This window comes from Atractosteus spatula, chromosome 7 (genome assembly GCF_055471065.1).
Source record: "Atractosteus spatula isolate fAtrSpa1 chromosome 7, fAtrSpa1.hap1, whole genome shotgun sequence".
NCBI lineage: Eukaryota > Metazoa > Chordata > Actinopteri > Semionotiformes > Lepisosteidae > Atractosteus > Atractosteus spatula.
Window position 1 is genome coordinate 23,116,717 of NC_142712.1, and position 24,441 is coordinate 23,141,157.

At 38.2% G+C, this 24,441-nt stretch overlaps 1 protein-coding gene across 1 annotated transcript in view; it reads right to left on the reverse strand.

Annotated features, from left to right (window-relative positions):
• robo1 (roundabout, axon guidance receptor, homolog 1 (Drosophila)) overlaps positions 1–24,441 on the reverse strand; it is a 502,355-nt gene that overhangs the window by 193,176 nt on the left and 284,738 nt on the right. The window contains exon 3 of the mRNA XM_088921682.1: positions 21,523–21,849. Within this exon, the coding sequence (XP_088777808.1) occupies positions 21,523–21,849 (327 nt within the window). The remainder of the gene's footprint in view (positions 1–21,522; positions 21,850–24,441) is intronic.

The window sequence follows — 24,441 nt, forward strand, 5'->3', positions numbered from 1 at the left end:
GCACATAACCAGTAGAAAGACTGTAACCCTGAAAGTAGCAGTCACACAAATAGTCTATATATTTTTATACAGCTGTTTTTTCTAGCATTACAGCACACGGCTATCACAATGTTTATATTAAACACAGTGACTTTACCAGGGCTTTTGTGCATCTACACTGAGAAGCATTATTGGAGTTATTCCCTCCTATAGGCTGTAATGAAGCCCTCTTTTATATATGTTTTACGGATACTGATAACCTGCAATGCTTTTCACTGTAGTAATTTACTATACAGTATATAATTTTAAACTATCCTGCATGTAAGATCCCCCAGTCCTGGTCCTGAAAGGCCAGTGTATCTGAAGGTTTACCTGCAGGTTTATCTTTATCTTTATAAAGTACTAGTACCTGAAGAGCTGGTAAAAAAAGAGGTAAAACTAGTCCAATTAGCCAATAGTGAGCCGATTAAGGTTCCTGCTACACTAAAAACTCATTAACACACTGATACTGGAAGACAAAGATTGGGGAACCCTAATCTGGAATACAAATAAGGCAACATACAAACAATAACAAACGAGAGGATGCCATTTGGCCTATCTTGCCTGTTTGATAGTTTGTAGTGAATTAATGCAATTATTAGATAGATTGTATCTTGAATGAAGCCAGGTTATTGATTTAAACAAGATATATTGTTCCATACTCCCACAACCCTTAGAGCAGGGTTTCTTGTAGTTGTACACAGATTGGTTCCACCTGGCCAAACAAATGCATGAACAATGACAAAATTTCCACAAAAATCTATATTGAAATACTATTTCATAGTAATAAACCGTAAGATCATTTGCCAACCAGCAGCCGTGATGCTACGTAATCACATCGCTCTCAGGTCTCACACATTGGGATCAAATATCATCTCACGCCTTTGTCTGACATTCTCTTTGCATCTGCTCTTTAGGTTGATTTAAAAAATAAGTACTGAAGGTAACATTTTGAAATCACCATGGAGACCCATGGATCCATTCATTAATGTGTTTTTGTACATGAATAAAAGAAAACAGTAAGCAAATGCCATTTTTTACAGAAACTCTCACATTTTTGGACACTTGAGAGCTATGTACAGTAAGTAAAATGGGTTATCATCAGGTTACAGACACATACTGTGTTCTTTTGTTACTTGCCTCAGTGAGCCCAAAATAATAAAGTGCCTCTATAGAAAAAAGAACACAATGATGGCATGATTCAGATACATAGCACAGAAAACAGTAAATAAAAACTTATTTCAGGCACTCACATCGTGAGTAGCCTACAACTACTGTACGTTATACAGTATGTATCCTCTATACTCAAACTAGTTGTTGGGTGAAATGATGTCTTGTTAAGAATATAATTTAGTTATCATCTGTTTCCTGCTTTAATTGCTACTAAAGTGTAATCTGATCATCATCAAGTCAAAATAATAGATTAACACAATCTGATTAAACAAATAGGACACACACAATTGTATTTTTTGCTTAACACATTGTTTAAATATTTACTATCTATGTTGGAAAATGCATTTGAATCAATAAGATTCAAGAGAGGTGTCCATGGGAGGATACCATGGAGGAAACCACAGCTCTAAAAAAAAAACCTGTCTCAAATTGGCCAAAGACAGCTTGGATGTTCCACAACACTACTCATAATGTTATGTGGACAGATGAGACAAAGTAGGAATTTTATGGCATAAATACACATTATATTAAGAGGAAACAAAACACTGCTTACCAACACAAAAACCTCATTCCTAACTGTTAAGCATGGTAGAGGGAGCATCATGGTTTGGGTAGGCTTTGCTGCTTCAGGGACTGGATAACTTGCAATCATTGAGAGAACAATGAATTCCAAATTACAGTATATTAGCAAATTCTACAGGAGGATATCAGGGTTTCCATCCATGATCTGAAGCTTAATAGAAGTTGAGTCATGCAGCATGACAATAATGATAAATACAGGAGTGAATCTACATCAGAATGGCTTAAACAGAGGAAAATTTGTTTCATTTTGGAAGTCAGAGTCCCAGCCTTAACCAACTGAAATGCAGTGGGATGACCTGAAGCAAGCTGTTCATGCAAGACATCCCAAAAATATCAATGAATTAATAATAATAATAATAATTGCTCAAAGCACTTTACAGGTAATGGGGACTCCCCTCCACCAACACCAATGTGCAGCATCCACCTGGATGATGCAACGCCAGCCATAATGCACCAGAATGCTCACCACTCATCAGCTATCAGTGGGGAGGAGAATAGAGTGATGAAGCCAATTTTTTTAAAGATGGGGATTATTAGGAGGCCATGTTTGGTAAGGTTCAATAGGAAAATATGACCACAGAGAGTCAGGACCTCGGTTTTACGTCTTATCCGAAGGACAGAGCATTTTTACAGTATAGTGTCAACGTCACTATACCGGGGGGCATTAGCATTAGGACCCACATGGACCACAGGGCGAGCGCCCCCTGCTGGCCCCACTAACACCTCTTCTAGCAGCAACCTTAATTTTTCCCAGGACATCTCTCATTCAGGTAACGACCAGGCTCACACTTGAATAGAAACTGTTCTGTAAAGAGGAATGGGACAAAATACCCCTAAAGTGCTGTGCAGGACTAATCAGCAGCTTACAGGAAACTTTTTGCTGATTGCTGTTAAAGGAGGTTCCACCAGTTACTAAATCTAAAGGTTCACCTACTTTTTCCAGCATAGACAGTGAATGTTTTAGCAATGTGTTCAATATAGACATGAAAAAATACAATTTTGTACTTGTGTGTTGTTGTGTTCAAACAACGTGTGTTGTTTAATCAGATTGTGTTTATCATTAGAGATGAAGATCAGATCACATTTTAGGAACAAAGACTGCAGGAACACAGATAATTCCATAGGGTTCACAAAATTTTTATGGGGCAGTGGGGGGTAATGGTGAAGGTTACCACTTGGCCTGAGCTTTTTCCTGCTTAAAGGATAAAGGAGTACCTCTTGTTTTCAGTTTAAGACACTTCCATGTAGTACAATTAATGTGCCTTCTTGTTCTGTCCGGTATTCCATGTCTTAACTTGACGCAAGTGTTTTCCTTGATTTGTGCTGTTACTGTTTACTAAACCATATCAGGATTAGGGAACAAGAGTTCCTAAATCTCATCTCAAAACCTGCAATGTGCAGGTATTCCTGGTACAAGCCTGCTGTCATGTACCCTTGCCAGTCAATCAGAAGTGCCTGGTGCTGAAAAAGAAAGAGAAGATGAAACAGTTGCCTGTTGCATTTGGCAATCTCAAATAAAATCCACAGTGCACACCCTTGGTAAAGATGAGCAAAAAGGGCTATGAAAAAATGTCTTTATTGTTATCAGCTTGATCTTACACTTAAATATGAGAGAAATCTAACCTTTCGGTGAGGTGAAATTATTCATTAAAAAAATCCTTATTAAAGAAATAAACAGATGGTGGTTGGATCTTCCAGCAGGATAATGATCCAAAGCATACCTCCAAATCCACACAAAAATGGTTCACTGACATCAGAATCAAGCTTTTGCAGTGGCCATTCCAGGCCCCTGACCTAAACCCCATTGAAAACCTGTGGGGTGAGCTGGAGAGGAGAGTCCTCAAGCAAGGACCAAGGACTTTGTATGGATGAATGGTCTCAGATCCCTATATATGTGTTCACCCACCTCATCCAGCATTATAAGAGAAGACTCAGTGATGTTATCTTGGCAAAGGAAGGGTACATAAAGCACTAAATGCAGGGGTGCCAATAATTGTGACACATGTTTTTGAGAAAAATGTTTTTAGATATTTAAATGTCTTTAAATAATTTTACCTCACTGAAAGGTTACATTTCTTTCATATTTCAGTGTAAGATCACAGCCTTTTTGCTCATCTTTACCAAGAGTGCCAATAATTCTGGAGAGCACTGCAATTTATCCAAACTGCTTTTTTACCTTTTGTTTGCAAAATCGGATATGGTTTAGTCAACATTAACAGTTCAGATCAATGAAAACAATCCAAGCCAAAAGATGGAAGGCAGGACAGAAATACAACTTAATTAAAATCACAATAGATGTACTTAGCTTCCAGCATTAAAGAGGGATTTTAAAATCAATGAGAATTTAACAGCCCATTTTATTTTCATGTTGATACAGTATTGGCCTGTTATAATAAGATCCTTTATAGGGAAGAGCCATAAAATGGTATGATGTTGACTCCAACGTTTTCCAAACATTGCCAGAACACTACCACATATAGTACACTACAAGCTATTTTTCTCAGTGAAAATGTTATTATTTCTTTTAAGGGAAATAAGGTGGACTGTAATTTTTGCTGTGGGATATAAGAGAATTCCATGTGGCTACAAAATTACAGGGTTAAGGGAAGCTGTTATGGCAGCAGTTCTTGTCAGTCAAAATCAGCTGAGGTATTCCACTCCTGACGACATTATTTGTCAGTGGATATTCACTGTCTGTTACTCCCATTTCTGCTAAAAACCAAGCAATGTGCTAAACCGCTTACGTTCTTTACATAAGCCTTGAAAAGGATGCACTCTAAATACCTTTACCTTTCCTTCTTCTAACCCCTTTTCTGCCTTCCTCTCTCATTGTTTATTTTTGCCATTTCTTAGAATGAAAATGTTGGTGTGTTTGAAAGTGTTCTTTCCCTGTGTATAAGAATTCATTGAAATGGTTTGCACTTAATCTAAATAGTGGGCTTACAAAAATTCAGTGACAGTGTTTAGACTGCTCTTTTTTAACTTGACTCAAATTCCAACCCAGACTCTATCCAAATTTACCATCTGTTAAAGGTGTCAGTCAAAGGCAGTTGTATAATTTTATTTTAGTTAAGGAGTAAACACAAAGAAACACTGAAAACATTCTATATGGGCTGGAGTCTTAAGGCCATTTGCAAGTAATAATAAGTTCACACCCGCGACCCTCACGAGTTCAGGCTAACTGAAAATGTATGGATAGATGGAATAAAGTCACACATTCACATTCGGAGCTCAATGTAAATAAACAGTTAGCTCCTTCTGTAAACCTAAAAAAAAATATGATAACACACCCTCACTAGGGACTATCAGCAAACAGACTTACTTAATAAACCCATTTTTAAAAACCTCTCTCAACAATGTACCTGTGTTGAATCTGTAGACAAAAATGCCTCTATTTGAATACACTGCACACTGTATGACTGTAAATACTAAACCTGAATGGCAGATGATGGAAGAGAGGGGCTCCTTGTTCAAGACCTTGGTTTCACTTAAGGAAAGGGGTACGTGGACCTCCCTCCCACTGGGAACAGTAGCCCTTAAAAATGAGATCACCTCTTTCTTAAGGCTCCCAGTTGTGGGTTGCACAGCTTTTGGACACTTTTAAACAAATGTATCCTGTATTTACTGTCCATTTCAACACTGTGAAAACACCAATAGCCCAATTCACTATGATAAGAAACGTTGTGCCAGGCTACTCTTGAAAGTTGGTGTGGTGAACCATGATATAATCATACTGTAGTATCCGATTACCCACTGAAATCATGATGAAACCATACAGTAAAATTAACTTCAAATAATATTATGTGAAATAAAAACTGGTTAAGCTGGTTATTATATCTATACTTGTTCATTGTAGAATCTAGTTGACATCTAGTTGACAGGCTTACTGTAAATTGTTAGTAAAGTGGATATACAGTACACACCCTCTATACAAGACCTCTTTTTTAAGGTAACATAATTTGGAAGGGGAACTAGAAATAAAAAAAACAATTTGTGCTAATACAGCTAATACAATCATTTTTAAAACTGAGATATATAGTTAAACTTCTACAAAATATTCTGCATGTACAGTGGTGCTAGAAGGTTTGTGAAAGTTTGTTAGAATTTTCTGAATTTCTGCATAAATTTCTGCACCTAAAATGTGATCAGATCTTCATATAAGTCATAAAAATAGATAAAGAGAACCCAAAAAATAAATAACAGACAAAATGATATACTTTTTCATTCATTTATTGATCAAAATGATCCAGCATTTAATGCCCTTGTCGGAAAAAGTATGTGAACCTTTAGGATTATCAATTCAGTTAAGGGGATAATTAGAGTCAGGAGTGTCAATCAATAGGATGACAATCAGGTGTGAGTTTGGGTGGCCCAGCCCTATTTAAAAAACATTAACCTGTGTCTTCACTACCTAAGTCTGGTCTTGAACGCATGCCATGCCTCGATCAAAGGAGATTTCTGAGGACCTCGGAAAAAGAGTTGTCGATGCTCATCAGGCTGGAAAAGGTTACAAAACGACTTTGGGCTTCACCAATCCGCTGTCAGGCAGATAGTATACAAATGGAGAAAAATCAACACCATTGTTTCTCTCCCCAGGAGTGGTCGTCCAACAAAAATCACTCCAAGAGCAAGGCGTATAATATTCAGGGAGAACCCCAGGGTATCATCTAAGGATCTGCAGGCCTCTTTTGCACTGGCTAATGTCAGTGTTCATGAGTACACCATCAGGCAAACACTGAACAAGAATAGTGTGCATGGGAGGATAGCAAGGAGGAACTCCAAGAAGAACACTGCTGCCCGTTTAAAGTTTGCTAAAGACCTTTGGAACAGCAGAAGACTACCAGAAGAATGTTCTGTGGACGGATGAGTCAAAAATAGAACTATTTGGCTTAAATGAGAAACGTTATGTTCGGTGAAAACCCTGCATTCCAACATATGAACCTCCTCCCAACTGTGAAACAGGGTGGTGGCAGTATCATGGTTTGGGGCTATTTTGCTGCCATGGGACCAGGACAGCTTGCCATCATCGACAGAACTATGAATTCTGGATTGTACCAGCAAATTCTACAGGAGAAAGTCAGGATATCCGTCCGTGAACGGAATCTCAACAGAAGGTGGGTCTTGCAGCAAGACAATGACCCTAAACACACAAGTCAGTCTACCAAAGAATGGTTGAAGATTTTGTGTTTTGGAATGGCCGAGTCAAAGTCCAGACCTTAATCCAATAGAAATGTTGTGGCAGGACCTGAAGCGGGGAGTTCATGCAAGAAAGCCTACCAACATCACTGAGTTGAAGCAGTTCTGTAAAGTGGAATGGACCAAAATTCCTCCAAGCTGATATGTGGGACTGATCAACAGTTACTGTAAACATTTAGTTGAAGACACTGCTGCTCAAGAGGGTCACACCAGTTACTGAAAGCATATGTCCACATACTTTTTCTGACAAAGACATTTAATGTTGGATAATTTTGATCAATAAATAAATTGATCAATAAATATATCCTTTTGTGTGTTATTTTTTTTTATTGGGTTCTCTTTATTTATTTTTATGACTTAGATGAAGATCTGATCACATTTTAGGTCAAATTTATGCAGAAATTCAGAAAATTCTAAAGGGTTCACAAACTTTCTAGCACTACTGTATGGCCCCTCATTCTCAAAGCAAGTGTAAATTAAGAAATGTCTTTATTTCTGAAGATATTTAAACTGGAACTCAAGCCCATGCACTCTGAAATCCAATGCCCAGTTCTATCAGATAAGCAGCCTTGTAGTCACAGAAAGTCAGTGCTGCAGATATGGCAGCTAGTTCTTGATCACCTGACTCATCAAATCTTAAGCTGTGGAAGATTAGAATTAGGAGGCTCACGGAGAGAATGGTAGGGGTTAAGACTGTATCCCAGATAACATTAACAAGGGATGTCTCAGCTGCAGAGAGCAGCCCTACAGAAATGCTGTGCAGTGGTCTGCAGGAGATGCCAGCTGTCTCCGCTTTAAGAAAACACATTACCACCTGTCCTCTTATCTCCTACTCACAATGAGAAGCTCAGCCTACACTCTGCCAGGCCATGGTGCGTCCAGATGCCTTTTTTAATGCCAAACAGCAGTTCATGTTTGCCAACTTGCAAGCAATCATGAGAGATCACAGCATATTTCAGATTAGTGCTAGAAAGCAGAAGGGCTGGGGAGAGAGTCGTTAAGCTACACATCCTCCCTTCAGCTTGGTCTTTCTTAGATCTCCTCTGCCACACTATTAGTGTGGCTGAAATATTTGCCAGTGCATAAGCTTTGAAAATCAGTCCGAATCACACCTGTCTTCTTTTATCAGTGGTATTTCTTGCAGGAGCAACTGTATAAACTAAACATACTGTACAAAGGCTGACATCTTCTAGAATGGAGCTGCACAAAGAGAAAACCAGATACCAATTTCTTAATATTTCACAATTGATTATAATTGTATACAAAAAGGAGAAATTTTGTCTTAATCTCTATGTTAGGTTTTGGTTTTCATATGCAAAACCAATTTAAAAATTCACAGAAACTGCAAAATCTGCAAATCTGTTTTGCACAGAGAATGAAATTCCACTTTGTCAATGCAAGCTGCATCTTCTGTAGTAATAATTAAGTTAAATGTAGCGTACATGGTCAATAACATGAAATTAAAATAAAAAAGGTATGCCGTTTTCAGGTAACAAGGCTAATGAGCATCCGTTCTTCACTGACTGCCATCAATTACAGACCCAAATGAATCAGGAATACAACTGCCTCAACCTTTGCTTCAGAAGCAAGAACAAAATGGACATGTTGACCTTACTATAAAATTCTGATAATTTTCGTATTCAAAAATGTACTGTAGTAATTACTAGTTCACAGCAGAGATGATACACTTAAATGTTGGCTGATATGTCTAGACATTAATCCCCCCATTAAAGTTGAGTACTTCACAATGCACAGGTCGAGCTATGAGGAAGACTGATGATTTTAGCTCTAACTAGGTAAAAATGTCCAAACATATACTGTTTTGTATATAGAGGACTATAGAGGACAGTTACATATACTGTCCTCTATAAAACCTTCATATACTGTATGTCATACACACAGAAAATACTATAGATTCTGAACTATATTGAATATATTCATTGAGGGTTTTTGTCTCTATACAGGTCCAGATATTGACACCCCAATCACTAACCTATTACTGCTAAAGACCAGACAAAATCAAATTATCACACCGCCTGCACAGTGTGCATCCTGCTGTAATCCCATCAGGAAACTCCACAGATCATTGGCACTGACGGTGCTGAGTCATTGCAATAACAGAATGTTACACCATTTGCCTGCTCAGAAACCATTACTGATATTCCTAAGAAACAGATAGCATGCACAAAACATCAGAATGGTTATCTGTATATCATACAAATTTAAAAACTTTTCAAATTCAGAGAGAATGTTATGTAATGTCATTCTACAACCTGCTGTTTAAAAAATAACAGAAACTCGGACACTTTCCATTCCAAGATGCCAGCAGACTACAATAGGACAAGATGTTTTAACTTGGGTTACTTAAACACAAGCAGTACTTAAAGTGAAAGAAAAAAAAGGATATACCACTCCCTAACTCTTACTTTGTGATCACACTAGTGACACACACAGACAGCAATTGCTTCTTTGAACCAGGTGAATTTAGACCAGATTACAATTGTTGAAACCGAGCTCCCTTCAGTCTACTGGAACACTGAAATCAGAGGACAGAGCAGGAGGCTTCTAAGCCATAGATGCCTCTTGGCCCCAGTGAGGAGGTCATGCCCTAGCTGTCACTCTAACTAGAAGACACGCTGACAATAACCTCCAGCCCTCCCACCCCCAAGAGAAAAGGACATGCCATCTTCTCTCTAATTTAGATGTAAGCTACTCCTATAGAAGGTAGCTCTCTGCTCTTAAAAAAAGATTCTCATCTCTCTCTCACTCTCCATCTCTTTCTGTCAGGTGTACTATTACAGAGGATTCTTCAGTTTCATCACCACACCCTTTCCAGATAAACTCCACACAAAAGAGAGGGGTATACCTCAAGCTCCCCAGACTCACTCTGTCTCCCCATTGAAAATCAGGTTTAGCTTTTTGATAAATAAGCCACTGTCTACTGGGCCCTAGAGATCAAGCTCTTTTCCTGAAAATCACTGCCACCCCCAAGTTCTGGATTTCAAAACTCATGAGAAGGTAATGATCATGTTCCTGACTTTAGAGCAAAAATGATATCAAGTTCCATGAAAATAAATAATTAAGAAAACATATTAAGCTGGTGCATGTCCAAGATCTAGAACACCTAAATTAAGTCTGTATTTTCTTCAAAATATGCATATCTTCATTGCTAATGTTTTTAGAAATAAACACTTTATTATAATTGAAGTGGTGGAAAACAAAAAATTAGTATGTTTTTCCAGTGCTTAAAAAGTTTAATATACAATTTTATCACCATTGGAAAACACAACTCTAGCCCTCAGACTTGAAAAGTCAACATTATGATGCAATTTCAGAGACTTCCCTTTGTTTTTTTTTTCTCAATAGTAAAACTTAAATGTCTGACATTAATGTTTCCTTTTTTTAATATTTAGAAATCTCACAAAGAACACAAGGAAAATAAACTGAAGAAGAAAGAAGAAGAAAAAAACCTGAAGAAGGCTCCATGGCCGAAATGTTGTTTTCTTTCTTCTCTTTTCAGCATGGAATAAACCTATTACTTGTGCCAAGGAAAATAAAGCTCACCAAGGATTCTCATGTTAAGCCATCCTCAACAGCAGGCACCAAAATGCTATAATTTGAAGAGTATTCTTAAATCTTTATGGCTGAAAGATTTTAATTAGATGACAGAAAACTGCATGAATACAAATGCTGTCAACCTGCAACAACAACAAAAATAAAGTTCACAGTAGCATTACTGCCTTGAAGCAAGATCACATCTGGTCTCAGAAACTTTACAAAGCTGGGCTCGGAGTTAACCCTGGTGTCCTGTCCAGCTTAGTATTACACAACCTGTCCTACTTTAAAACGGTGAAGAATGTTAAAGATTTTTTTTCACTCCTCCAATATCCTTCTTGAAGTCTAATACAGTTAGTCTAATGTTGGTACACAATGGCTGCTGCACATCAGCAAGCAGATGCTGCACTTCAGAGGATTTTGCAGTTACTGTAAGTGTTTTGGGGATCCTTAAAAATCCTATGTGATTGCAATTATTATTATTTCTGTTTTTAAGGGATGAAGAAGAAAAAACACAAACAATAACAAAGTTATTGAATTACCTTTTTCATTAGTAAGAACACATACCAGCCATTAAACATGCTGCAAGCAAGTCAAAACGTGGAAACCAAAAAGGAGTTAAGTCTTTTAAAACTCAGCACCAGAAAACAATACACACTGAAATGACACAATGTTTTAATTACTTTTATTAGATCAAGAAGTCATGATTTTTCTTTTTACAATATAAATGAGTTTCATTACTTTCCAAGCTCTAAAATCCAACATGTAACATTCAGCACTGTGTAGCAAGCAAATTAACTCCAAATGTGAAAATAAAGATGCAAATAAATCACTTGAAAAAAATTAAACAAAAACACATTGCAAAATCAAAGTAATTAGTAATTAGAAAGTAACTGTTTTCCTTAACTGAGTTAATAATATTATTTTTTCCTTTCTCATTGACTGGTACAATTCATATTGCTGAAAATTGAGTGAACTGCAAATAACCTAATGTCTTTATGACAGGAGACAGATAATGTCTAAGAGGAGTAGTGAAGCCAGGCAAAAGAGACCTGAGCATAATAGGGTCAAGTAATTGTCTGGAATTACATTCAGTGGACACAGGGACCACGAGAACTAGTGATCAGTCTACTCTGTCCCAAACAAAAAGATAAAACAACCATATCAGGTAACATTACAGCCTTGCTTCTCCTTAATGCTCTTGTTTCTAATGCTTAATGTAAAAGTCAAAACTGAACTGTGCTTACTGAACTTTCAAATCATTTAGTTTCTTCTGGCATTACAGTCATAGAAAGCCAGGCATGCTTTTCAGGAATTAAACCTTTAGCTTTCTGGAGAAATATAATATAAAACTAGGCAGCAACATGAAGAAATTTAGGTTGCGTTCAATTCACTGTGGATGTGAATCCTCTTTTCATTAGGGCAACATTAATGAAAATGGGACAGAATTCTCTATTCACATCACTGGTTCTGAATCCTCTGAAGTAAGCAACTTTGCAAAACCAGTGCAGTCAACAGATGCAATGGCCATGAGACTTTCCTCATTGATACAACTCAAGAACCTTTTTTCCCATCTCAGGAGATCTCTGCTGAGAGGCTGTGCCAGTAGGCCCTTGTTCTCTGGCTAAAGTCCCACAGATGGATAACAAACCTAGTTTCTGCTGAAGATTTGTATCAGGACATCGCAATTATGCTTACTTCATACCCTTAGTCACACTTCAAGCTTATCAAGCTGCTTTATCTCTGATGTTGTTTCAGAGCTTTTCAGCAGTACCTGATGGTTAGATAAAACTCATCCTTAAAATATATCTAGACATAGATAACAAATGCAAACTCATTGCATCAGGCAGTGTCTGGCTTGATGAAGTACTGTAAATTAAATGGAAAGACAAAAGTTACACTGTCCTGCAACTATACTACTGAGAAATAGTGTCATAGGGCAATTCAGAAAAAAATAGCTGAGTTTATACAGGGTTTTTAAAAACTTACAATTGGATCATTGTTTTTCTTTGCCCCATACTACTAAGAGATTATTAATTAAATTCTGTCTTTCCCACTAAGACCCCCAAATCTGCCCTTGCAAGAGCCATCTGCCATTATCACATGCAGCCATCACTGGACACAGGAGAGCTTGTGTCAGCTGGGAGAGTTTTGAGGTATTTTAGATAATAATACTGCCAGGTCACAGGTCTGGCAAATCACAGAAGTCACAGCCTATTCTGGCTCAACAGCTCCAGCTCACACAAAACTGATGGGACTCGGTGAACTATGAACCATTAAGATATCACACATACTGTACAACCAACTGAAGAAATTAAGAAAAAAGATATGCTGGAGCAGAGGAAATGTGATTTCTAAAACAGAAAAAGGCATCAGTGCAAAGGATTAAAAAGGGTTCAAAATAATTCCTTTAGTCTTGAATCTCAGTCTTGTCTGAGAGACAGTTTCATACCGCAACATATAAGCCTGCTCTTCATATCACGACAGGTGAACAGAATGCTTATCTTCTTTTCAGCAGAATTTTCTAAATACTTATAGAATATATTAATACTAACTGCTATAGCATGAGTAAAGCAGTCATCCAACATGCCATAGCAAGAACACTTTATTTTGGTGGGCACATGCACTTGCAGAAGCTGCATAAAAAATGGAAGATTCAATGAATTTGGCTCTGAGGCCAAATGAATCAGAGGAAAGAACATTTACTTTCTGTATGCAAGATTAAACTTTTTGTACAGAGTAAGGCTTTCACAACATTGCTAGGACAGTGGTATTGTTAGAATAAATTTACAGTGGGTTGTCATGACATATACTTTATAACCTGAGTTAAACTGAAACAAATGATTAAAAATCCTCAGCATCCAAGAACCAGAACGCACTCAGTCACAATAACAGCACAAGACACAGTCTGCTTTCATTTAAAATTTTAAATGAAACTAAAGGAAACTAATTTTAATTATATAACCTAATGTAGCTACTAAACAATCTTCATTTACCTTGGCAGCTGACAAAAAAATCTGTTCTTAAAAAGCCAAAATACTCCTGTAAGCTTAATTTAGATTTCTAAGGTAACACTTGCTCTCATGATATAAACTTTCATACTGTATATTAGAGCAACATCTCCAGTTGTATATTCTATGTAGTTTAATGTAATTTAATACCAAAAGGATGCCTAATAATATTTGTTTGACATTTCAAAGTTTTTTAGCTTATGAAGAAGAACATTTGGCAAGTGCCTTGATTTCTTCCTTGAAAGGGTCAAGCAGAAAGAGCAATCAACACAAGAAATTAAAGACCGCCAGCCTTTCAAATTCCATCCAATCCTCCAGATCAATGTGCTCTCTTGGACCAGTTCTTGGTTAGGCAAAATCTCTTGAGGCCTCTGCTTGTGTCCTGCAGCCACTTCAGTCCATTTGAATTTCCACTGAAGCTAGTCTGCAAATACTGCGACTCTGAGCAAGACCTCAGCACCTCAGAAACAGCAGGGACCAGCTCCAAGGTCAACGCAAGGTCTGCATAAAAAGTGTAGCACTATGCATACTCCAAAATAGCAGTGATTTAGGACAACATGTAGCTTAGTTCTTGCCATGTTGTACTCCTCCATTAGCATTGCAGACACCCCAACAGTCCTCTGGAAATGTTGTCTTCTATCACACACCTCATCATTAGCTAGGATCTACCCATTGCCCTTCATTTGGTACTGTACCAAGCTCCTTGGAAAACAAATGCCTGAGGAACAGTTTGTTTCCCTGCCAGTCCTGGTCTTTGTGTGCTGTGCCCTCCATCCAAACTAGAAACCCAAACTTGAGCAGCTGAAAGTTGAGTGGAACATAGCCATTGTATAAACACAATCTGAATACAGTAATGATTCAAGAAATGTATTTAACAGGGGCCCAATCCAGCAGAGTTCAATCAACAAAAGAAAAAAAAAGAATAAAAGTCTCATTTGAATTAATTAAAATGCCATGTAATTTACAAATTAAAATTACAATAATGACAAAAAAAATATGTTTTTGTATAAGTTATTCTGGACTTAGCTTGTACTGTATCTGCAATGGAACTATTGCAGGCTTACCACTCACAAAAAAAAGGTGTTCTGCACTGAACAGACTTCAGTAATATGAGTGATATTGTTGACCAAGTTATTGTGAGTAGAATATATTTACTGGAAATGCTGGGTTTAACAGTGACAACATTACACTGCACATCTGTTCTTCTTGCTGAAGTGTGTGCAACCGCCTCCAGTATTGATGCTCATTATTAACTTTTTCTCCATCGCCTTGCAGTAATGGTTGCCCATTGACAGGAAGCTGAGAGCTCAATAGATAAAGCTGGTCCTTAAGTATTCTAATAATACCTTTTGATTGATTTTTAAAGGACTTTCTAAAGCACATATGGTTTAATCTTTCAAGGGTAGGACTTAGAGGAGTTACAGTATAAAAACTTCTCTTTGGCACACTTGGCTCATTTATTCTGATATAAAATATTCCAATAAAATATAAAATATTCCATTACTAGCTTGCTGATATGTAAAAAATCTACTGAGTTTGTCGATACCATTGAAAATTGTAAATACTTGTAACAGATCCTCTCAGAGTTTTCTAAACTAATTTTAATATCCTGTGACTTGAATTTTACACTTTTAACTACTGTATGTATCATAACATTTTGTTTGCCTTTTTCTTTGTTTCCCTACATTGTCTAGAAAAATTAAAATATGTCTCAATATAAACATCTCAGTCTTTTTCATAAGTAGCCCTCTTCTAACTCTGTTTCCCAATGTGAATTTATAATATAGTTTACCTGCCTTCGTGCAAAACATTACATTAATCACCACCTGTTAGGTGTTTACCAAGTATTGAATTATATCTATATATTTTTGAATTTCATTTACTGCTTCTACAGTGTTTCAGTGAATCCTCTGCTTTACTTCAAATAATTGTTTCCATAATCTTGTACCTTTATGTAATTGGGCTATAATTACTTGAGTTTGTTTTGCCAATCCTCTTTGAGATGGGTACTACATTGGCAATTTTCCATTTCTAAGGTACTACTCCTGTCTTGAGCAATTGTTGGAAGAGTTACATCAATGGCTTCTAAATAACATATTTTTTTTCCGTTGTTTACGACTGATAAGATACCATCTTGAGATTAATCTTGAGTGGTTCTAATATCCAAAACAGTTCCGTCCTTCTGCTGCCTGATACATGTTGTTGACTTATTCATTAGTAAACAGCTGAGTGAAACCACACCAGCTATTTACCACATCAGCCATTTCCTTATCATTGTTAATCTTTTTAACAATCAGGAATGACAATATGAGAACATAAGAAAGTCCGCAAATGAGAGGAAGCCATCCACCTTACCTAGTTTTGTTACATTTTAAAGTAAAATACATCATATTTTTTTCATAAATGCTGTGTACAATTTAGATAATACACTCCTACACAATGAACTAAAATAATGAGAAAACAATGTTTTTTAAAGTACAATTTAAACCAAATACTGCGATGGGCATCAAATTGCATCAGTATGCAAATGCTTATTGTAGTATAGGTACACCTTTAGCAGAAAGCAACATAGGACAGTGGAGAACAAATAGTGCATCAGCTGAACATATTTACACTATAAATACAACTGCTCATTTATTATAACTGGAAAAATAAAGTACAAGTATTGCAGTTGCAGTTGCACATTATCAGGAGGAAGATGCAATACACAGGATGTTGCTAATTACTTTACAGGATGGTGGATATTTGACCTCACCTCTCACAAGGCAAGCATGATCCCAAAATGACTGCATTTAAAATACATTTTGGAAGCTTTCTTTAAATTCACAAGGTGGTAATCCTGCTGTCAATGTAAACAACAAGAATTAGATAACAAAAACCACAGATATGATAGTTTCCCCTAATATGAAGAGCCTAGTCCTTTTCGATTTCCACCTGGCTTGTCAATCGCCTTAGAACTTACTTACCCAGTGTGACTTAACAGTTACTAATATACAGTTAATCAGTGTTCCAGTAGGGAACTTAACTATTGCTGCATTTGCAACAAAAAAGGACATATTGCACTATTCCAACAGTAAAAGGTGTTCTCAAGGTACTAGTCATGCTGCGATTTATTGGACAATTAAACCAAAACAGTGCTAAAAAATTCAGTCCAAAAGGACAAGAAGAAATATTTCTCAAAGGAAACTAAGCTATTCATCCAAAACACCTTGCAATAATTTAAATGAAAAACAAATACAAAAGGATGTTAAAAATATTTCATTTTTAGGACACACTGCTAGAAAATGGAAACAGAGCTCAAGCTAAAAAAAGACAAGGAGAAGGGATTTCAGCTGCAGGCTGGATGCAGGCACCGTCCACATTCATTATTTTAAGGAAAGGCAAACAAGAAAATGAATTCTTTTGAATTAGAAGGATTATCTCCTCTTTCTTATGCCATCAGAGCGGTTTCTACAGTATGAAAGAGCCAACAGATGTCTATCAGATATTCCTCTGTCAGGGAGGGCTAGGGGGAGTAGGGGGTCTCCGTCTCAGATATGACTTTTACTGCCATGTGCCAACTGTGCAGCGCTCAGCAGATGACTTCCACTGCTGGTGAAGGGCTGCCTCTTCCGTCACGCTAAAGCACGTTCCAACCCCCCAGCCCCCAATGCACACATTAGTTCAGTCACCCCCACATCCATTCACAGGACCCAGCAAGCTACAATGGACTTCATTTCCCCAAGGTCAGCCCCAGCCAACACTAAAAAAAGCACAGTGGATTTTTTTTTCCTTTTCCTCTTGTTTTGTCAATGATTGTGAATGGAATAAAAACCTTATTCCAAATGTATGAGCCCTGAGCCCTTGGTTCTGAAGTGTAAACTACATAGTGAATGTACAATTTGTTACAGACCTCTTACTCAAAATATCTGTGGAAGTGGTCACACAGTTTTAAGTTGTATCTTGCATGTGAGAATATAATTATTAGTCATTAGAAAATTTTAGTGGGTGTTAAACAGCAAGACTAAAAATAAAAAAGTACTTTTAGCAAAAAGCTCTAATGGTACCAAAAGGCAAAGAAATCAGTACAACAGTCAAGCACATATTTGTGTAGGTGAAAAATTTCAGCTTTGTTCATTGTTCCTACAGCTGCGTACGTTCTAGGGAACAGTAAAGAAACACTGAGCAGAATGTTTTTAAATCCTTCCTTATATACTGTAGCAAATAATGTTATATTGCCTGGAAAGACAAAGCTTAATCAGTAACCTCTGGAGTATAAGAGCAAATGAGAAACCCATTAATAGAGTTGTCTTTGCTCGTATGTATCTTTAGCATTGAGTGTATAATGCTACTGCAATAAAGCAATGTGAATATAAAGGAGTGATGGATATGTTTCAGAATATGGACATTTGGAAAGTGTGTGCATTACACATTAACCAAAGTATGCTAAACAGGAGACAGGCTTTCTTTGAGAGGCTGTTGACTGTACTGTATGTTAAAGGAAAATGTTCAGGTCACACCATTACCTCTTACAGCTTGGAAAAACAGAGTTGTTGAAACAAGGATTATCTTTACAATGGGTTAAGTACTGGCTAATCATAGAAGTCAGCACCTAAACATGATAAACCTTTTTAGGGTTAAAATATATTTTAATAGTTTTTTTATAGTTTATCAATGATAGTCATGGATAGAAAATAATTTCACTACCAGCTTTTTACTTGGATTATTTAAAAAAGCTTCAAAGGGTATTAATGAGAAAAAAATCCAAATTCAATTAGGTATCTTAGACATTCCTTCCAAAACTGCATTTTTTTGCTGGCTCACAAATGGTATTGGCAGCTCTGTCTTTGTTTCAGTGTGAACAGTGTGCTTTAAGGAGATTCTAGACAGGGAGAAAGCCTTCTCATTTCTCTAGGAAAGAGAAAAGAAAACATTTTGCAGGTTTGTAATTATTCAGTAGAATGCCCTGAATCACGAAATATCCTGCTTAAGAGTTGATACAAGTTTAAATAAAGCCTTGTAAATTTGTAATCGGTTTTGCAAATGTCTCCGTTTTCTCCTGCAGGCATGTAGTCCAAGTTGCTCTGACAACATAATTATATGTAAAATCCTGGTGTGCAGGGGCACAAAACATGTCTTTAAGGACAGGGTTGAAAATTGTGCCTGTATCATTAATGTTGTACTTGAACCTTGTACAGAGTAAGCAAAATGTATTGCAGCTGTGGGTTATACTCATTAATTATGGGAATTTCAAGCCAAATGTTTTTTATTTCTATTTTCACATGAACAAATCTGAAAATATTATATTTTATTCATTTTTTGCAAAGTATTTTTAGCATCTGATTTACAGTAATTATAAACACATGGAACACATATGAACTACTTTTTTTTTCCTCCAGGAAACTACAATGCTAAGGCCTAACGAGACGACAAAGAATATTAGAAACAGCAGACTGAGTTCTGGTTGTTATTTGTTAGTGGCTGACATGACAAGACTAAATGAGATACTTTGACAAAACGTCAGAGCACCCTGATTTTTTTAAATCAATTGTTACACTCTCCATGACTACTTCTGTGTCTCTGACTGTAGAAAATAGTTGGGTTTGCAATCTGCTCTAAGCATTTTGTCTCTTCTTCTGCACAATTCTTATTTTTAGTTTAGAACACTTTTTAGAAATGATCTTAAGTTTGTAATGACAGAGAATAAGTCAAACTTTATTTCAAATGGCACCTTTCAAGAATCCTTCACAAAGTGCTGTACATGAAAAATAATTTAAATACAAAAACATACCATATAAATTATAAATAAAAAAAGTAGATAAGAGTTACAACAATAACAATAGATAAATGGCTACAAAACTAATAACCTTTTGCACACCCTGGAACAAGGATATTTCCATACATATGGATACACAAAATTAACAGCGGTTGCACAGTGCTGTAGTCCCACCCCAGATAATTTTCCAACAACCAATTTCAAATAGGAAAACTGTTTTTGGGGGAACACCAATGAGAAGGGTTGGTTACAATCTAAGTGAGAACAAAGTAGGAGTATTTAAAACACAAATGAGAAGGGAATTCTAGAGTGTGGAAGCAACAGAACCAAATGAAATAATAGTAAAGAAGAAAAAAAACACTGGTGCCATTATTAGAAGGGTTAAGAGATTTGAGCTCCACCAGGCTCCTTTCTCCTAGCGACAATGTTTAAAAAGGCTCCATGTCAAGTCCAAGCTGATAACACTCCGCAGCTCTGACAAACCAGCCTGGCGTTTTCTAAATGGGTGCACGACCCTGTCTCCAGTCATCTTGATTAGATTACAATAAGAGCCTTAGTGACAGGTCCTGGACATCTATGCAAAGCGCTGATACTTGAGACCAGTTCACAATGCTGAGGATAAGGGGATGAAAGAGTAGCAGCAACCACTGATGTTTGAAATACTTGCCATTTTGTGACATAATCAGTGACTGGCCGATCTGGACTGACAGCGCCTACTCACACTCACACAAACAAACGCCTTGAAAATAAGTTTCCTTAGGCAGGGAGGGCCAGCCTAGCTCTACATTCTGTTAGGCTTGGCCCTGTGTTTTGTTTGAACACTGGTTGTCAGCATTCAGAAAAGACAAAGAGTTAAAGGCTAGTGAAAAGAATGGCACAAGAAGGAAGAGCATACAGTAAAACAGGTTTATTAAAACAAAACGAAGTGCTCAGGATTAACATGGACAAGGATGTTCTGGGTTAAGGCAGCTACACAGGCAACAGTAACAGCTGTCATTCTAAAGACCAAGAGGGAACTGCACCGAATTTTAAGCACTTAGGCTAGAAACTGTTTCATTATAAGAAGCAGCAAAAGCAAGAATTACTTGTTAGGGTCTACACTTTAAAACAGACACTCAGTAATAAGAATACACTGTCAAAAGCTTGCCAATCTACACAGAAGAAATTATGAAGTGCAAAAAAGTCAGTTTGCTTTCACATTCTCCGACACTTTTTCAACACCACTTTGAGCATGCTCAGTGATCCTAAAAATTATGGAATTTACTTTCTCCTTAGCAACATCTTTGTCATTAAGGAAAGGCTGGACACCATTTTTTATGTCTAAACTTTAAGATGGAGTACCTTAACTACACAGCATCTAATGAGTGCCAATACTTACAAAGAATATTTTCAGCTTTGGCTATGCAATCTATAACACAGTTACAAATAATATCCATCCATTTTCCAAGTCACATTATCTAATACAGAGTTGAGGGGCAGCCAAAGCCCATCTCAGCAAGCAATGGGTGCAAGGCAGGATACACCCTAAATGGGATGCCAGTCCATTGTAGGACACACACACAAACCACTGACCATTTGTCCAGAAGCCAATTAACCTACCAGTATGTCTGTGGACTAAGGGAGGAAAACAGCACCCTAGGGAAACCCATGCAAACACGGGGAGAACATACAAACTGAACATGTAGACAGCAACCCAGGAATGTAACCCAGGACCCCAGCACTATGAGACAACAAAGTTAACCACTGCTCACTCACAACCACCATGTCACAAATAATATCTGTCATTTCAAACCTGTCATTAAATGCTGTAGCAAATATCGTACATGTGTTGTAAATAAATTTACACGCTCCTTGTATTGAAATTCTAGATCACACACTTAAAACTACTGCCACATGAAGATTTTCAGAGAAACAAAAATGTAACTAATGATTTTTAAATGATTTACTAATACAGAATGATGATGATATGGTGCCTCTAACTGCAAAACAATAGTGGTGAACATAGCACTGAACCAGCACCCTAAGAACTACCTCATGCTGCCCCCTAAAATGTACAATTATTTTTCATTTGTGAAAAAAAGCAATTGCTTTGGATCAGTTCAATCAATAGCTGGTTCAAGTCAGAAACTGAAAGCCCACATAGAACAGAAGCCAACACTAGGACAGCCACAGCTGGAGGACACCTTGCCAAATTCAGAGCCAGTTCCACGAATAAACAGGGCTAGTACTCACTGGCCACTTCCAGGGATGCATTTTGGCTGATGGCTTCCCCCAGGTAGTTCCTGGCCACGCAGACGTAACTTCCCTCGTCCGGCTTGCTGCGGCGCCCATGCACGATGCGCAGGAAGAAGAGCGAGCCACTGGGCAGCAGCATGCGGTGGGAGCGGGGGTCGTCCTTGTCGGTCTCCACCCGCTCTCCGTCCTTGTACCACTCCACTGTGGGGGTGGGCCGGCCCTCCGCCTTGCAGTTGAGGGTGGCCGGCTCCCCCTTGGAGACGATCAGGTCAGAAGGGTGCTCCACAATCCGAGGAGGGGAGTCCTCCTGGCGAAGGCGGGATCCTGTGACAAACACAGAACAGAGGTAACATTACTAACCCACAAGTGCTTTAACTGATTTCTGCCAATCCTGTTCTCGGCAAAGGAACCCATACAGCTACAGCAGATCAAGTTTTTCCTGAACCTGATTTTCTCAGGCATGTCCAGTTTATGTCCCTGAACCAAGCCAAGCTTGTAATCTATGTACTTGTTAATCTATTCTGTTCCTATTTTGTAACAAGAGGCAACCTTCTGGAAGGGTGGACTTTCCCTAAAGCTTAGATGGCTCAGAGAGAATGCTGGCACACAAGATGGCATCAACAGGCAAATGCTGGAACAAAGAAACAGCTGTGTGCCCTGTTCACTGACAACACCCCGAGCATGAGCTCTTCACTTCACTGGCCTCATGGAAGAGATACAAGAGCATACGGACACTTACCACCAGATTCTTCAATAGCTTCTACCCACAATCAGTGGGATTGGCAAATACATTTGGCCATACCCCTTGGACCACACCTACACCATCTACCTCGTTGTCATCTTATTTATTGCAGTCATTGTTTACATGTCTGCATTGTTTACATTCAAACTGTTTACTTGTACATTGTCTACTGTTTGTTTGTATACTGTCTTGATGCACTGTCTGCACTTTATGTTTTACACTTTTTTAACAATCGAGAGACTTTCTGTAAGTAAGAATTCCATTGTACCAGCACCAGTTGTACCGGTTACATATGGCAATAAAGTTTAAGTTCAAGGTTCAAGGTCTATATAAAATTGACTATCGAGCCAGTAGCAGGTACACTGGAAGTTGGGGAAGCACTTCTGAGTGAGTGCAGATTGCCACAGTTCCAGCCAGTGTAGTGTTTTACTGTACTGCCATAACAACTAGAACACTCAAGATGAGAGAAAAGGATTGTAAGAAATAAAATCTAAGGGACATAAACTGAATGGAATACAAACCTGATAAACCTGGACACACAGAGTGTGAGTATGGAAACCATTTCTTTTAGATAAACAGTATTGTCTTATAAAAGAAATATACCTGTGGCAGCTTTGTAGCCCCTGGTATTTAGACATCTAGAACTCTAGAACTTAGAACTCTAAGATAGTCAAGAAACTAAGAGCTAGGCTTTATTTTAGTTTAGGTGGGTAGCTGCGTCAGCATGCGTAGGCTGCAAAGGAACAAGTAATAAGTTTATTCCATGCTGAAAAAAAGAAGAAAGAGAACACAACGTTTCGGCCGTGGAGCCTTCTTCAGGTGTGAGAGAGACAGGGCAGTAGGCAAAGGTAAAGTAGCGGGAGAACAAAGGTTGGGAGGGAGGAGGAGTGAGAGGCGGGAGCAGGGGACAGAAAGAGAGGCCAATCAAGAGGTGTGAAGTCAGAATGGGTGCAGAGAGGTGTGAAATGAAACTTCCAATGAATGGAGAAAATTTATTTTACGATTATGATTATATTACGATTATGCAGCGACGACATCGACTTCGAGAACCAAGCCCTCGAAATGTACTCCTTTTTCATCAACAGAGGATACCCCAGCAGTGTGATTGACAGGGCCCTTGCCCGAGCCAAAAACACCCCCCGGACCATCAACCCAATCAGGAACTCCCGCCGTAACAACCGCATTCCTTTGGTGCTTCCTTACCACCCTAACACACTTCCTATCCCCAGGACTATTAACCACAACTTTTCCATCCTACAGGATGACCCCTCCATTGGGGCCCTCTTTTCTGATCGCCCTATCATCTCATATCGCCGACCACCTAATCTGCATAACCTCCTTGTTCACAGCTCCCTTGACCGCCCTCAACAACCATCCACACCAGGCACTTTCCCTTGCAACAGAGCTCGCTGTATCACCTGCAAGTACACATCCACCACCACACTCATTCAAGGCCCTTCAGGACAATTCTGGATCACCCAGACAGCATCTTGTACCTCCAGCAACCTTATTTACTGTATCTCTTGCAGTAAATGCCCAGCCATCTACATTGGAGAAACAGGAAGGAGACTCGGAGACTGCTTCAGAGAACATGTCAGGGCTGTGAAGATTAAAGATCTCTCCAAGCCCACTGTTTCTCATTTCACCTCTGACGGCCACGACCACTCTAATCTCTCCGTCTGTGTTCTCAAAGAGGGTTTTCCGAACTCATACATCAGAAAGACCACCGAAACCAAAATAATTCTGCAGCTAGGATCACACATTGTCCCTTCTCTTAACGACAGACTACTGTTCTTTTAAATTTTCTCCATTCATTGGAAGTTTCATTTCACACCTCTCTGCACCCATTCTGACTTCACACCTCGATTGGCCTCTCTTTCTGTCCCCTGCTCCCGCCTCTCACTCCTCCTCCCTCCCAACCTTTGTTCTCCCGCTACTTTACCTTTGCCTACTGCCCTGTCTCTCTCACACCTGAAGAAGGCTCCACGGCCGAAACGTTGTGTTCTCTTTCTTCTTTTTTTCTAATAAACCTATTACTTGTTTATTTTAGTTTGTTGCTTTATTTTTTCTATTATTTTTTATATAAAAATAAACGTTATTAAACTGTCTGGCCTGTCGGGGTGTGTCTGTGATCCCATGGAATAGAGTTAAAAAAGCAGGAGTGTTAACTCCAG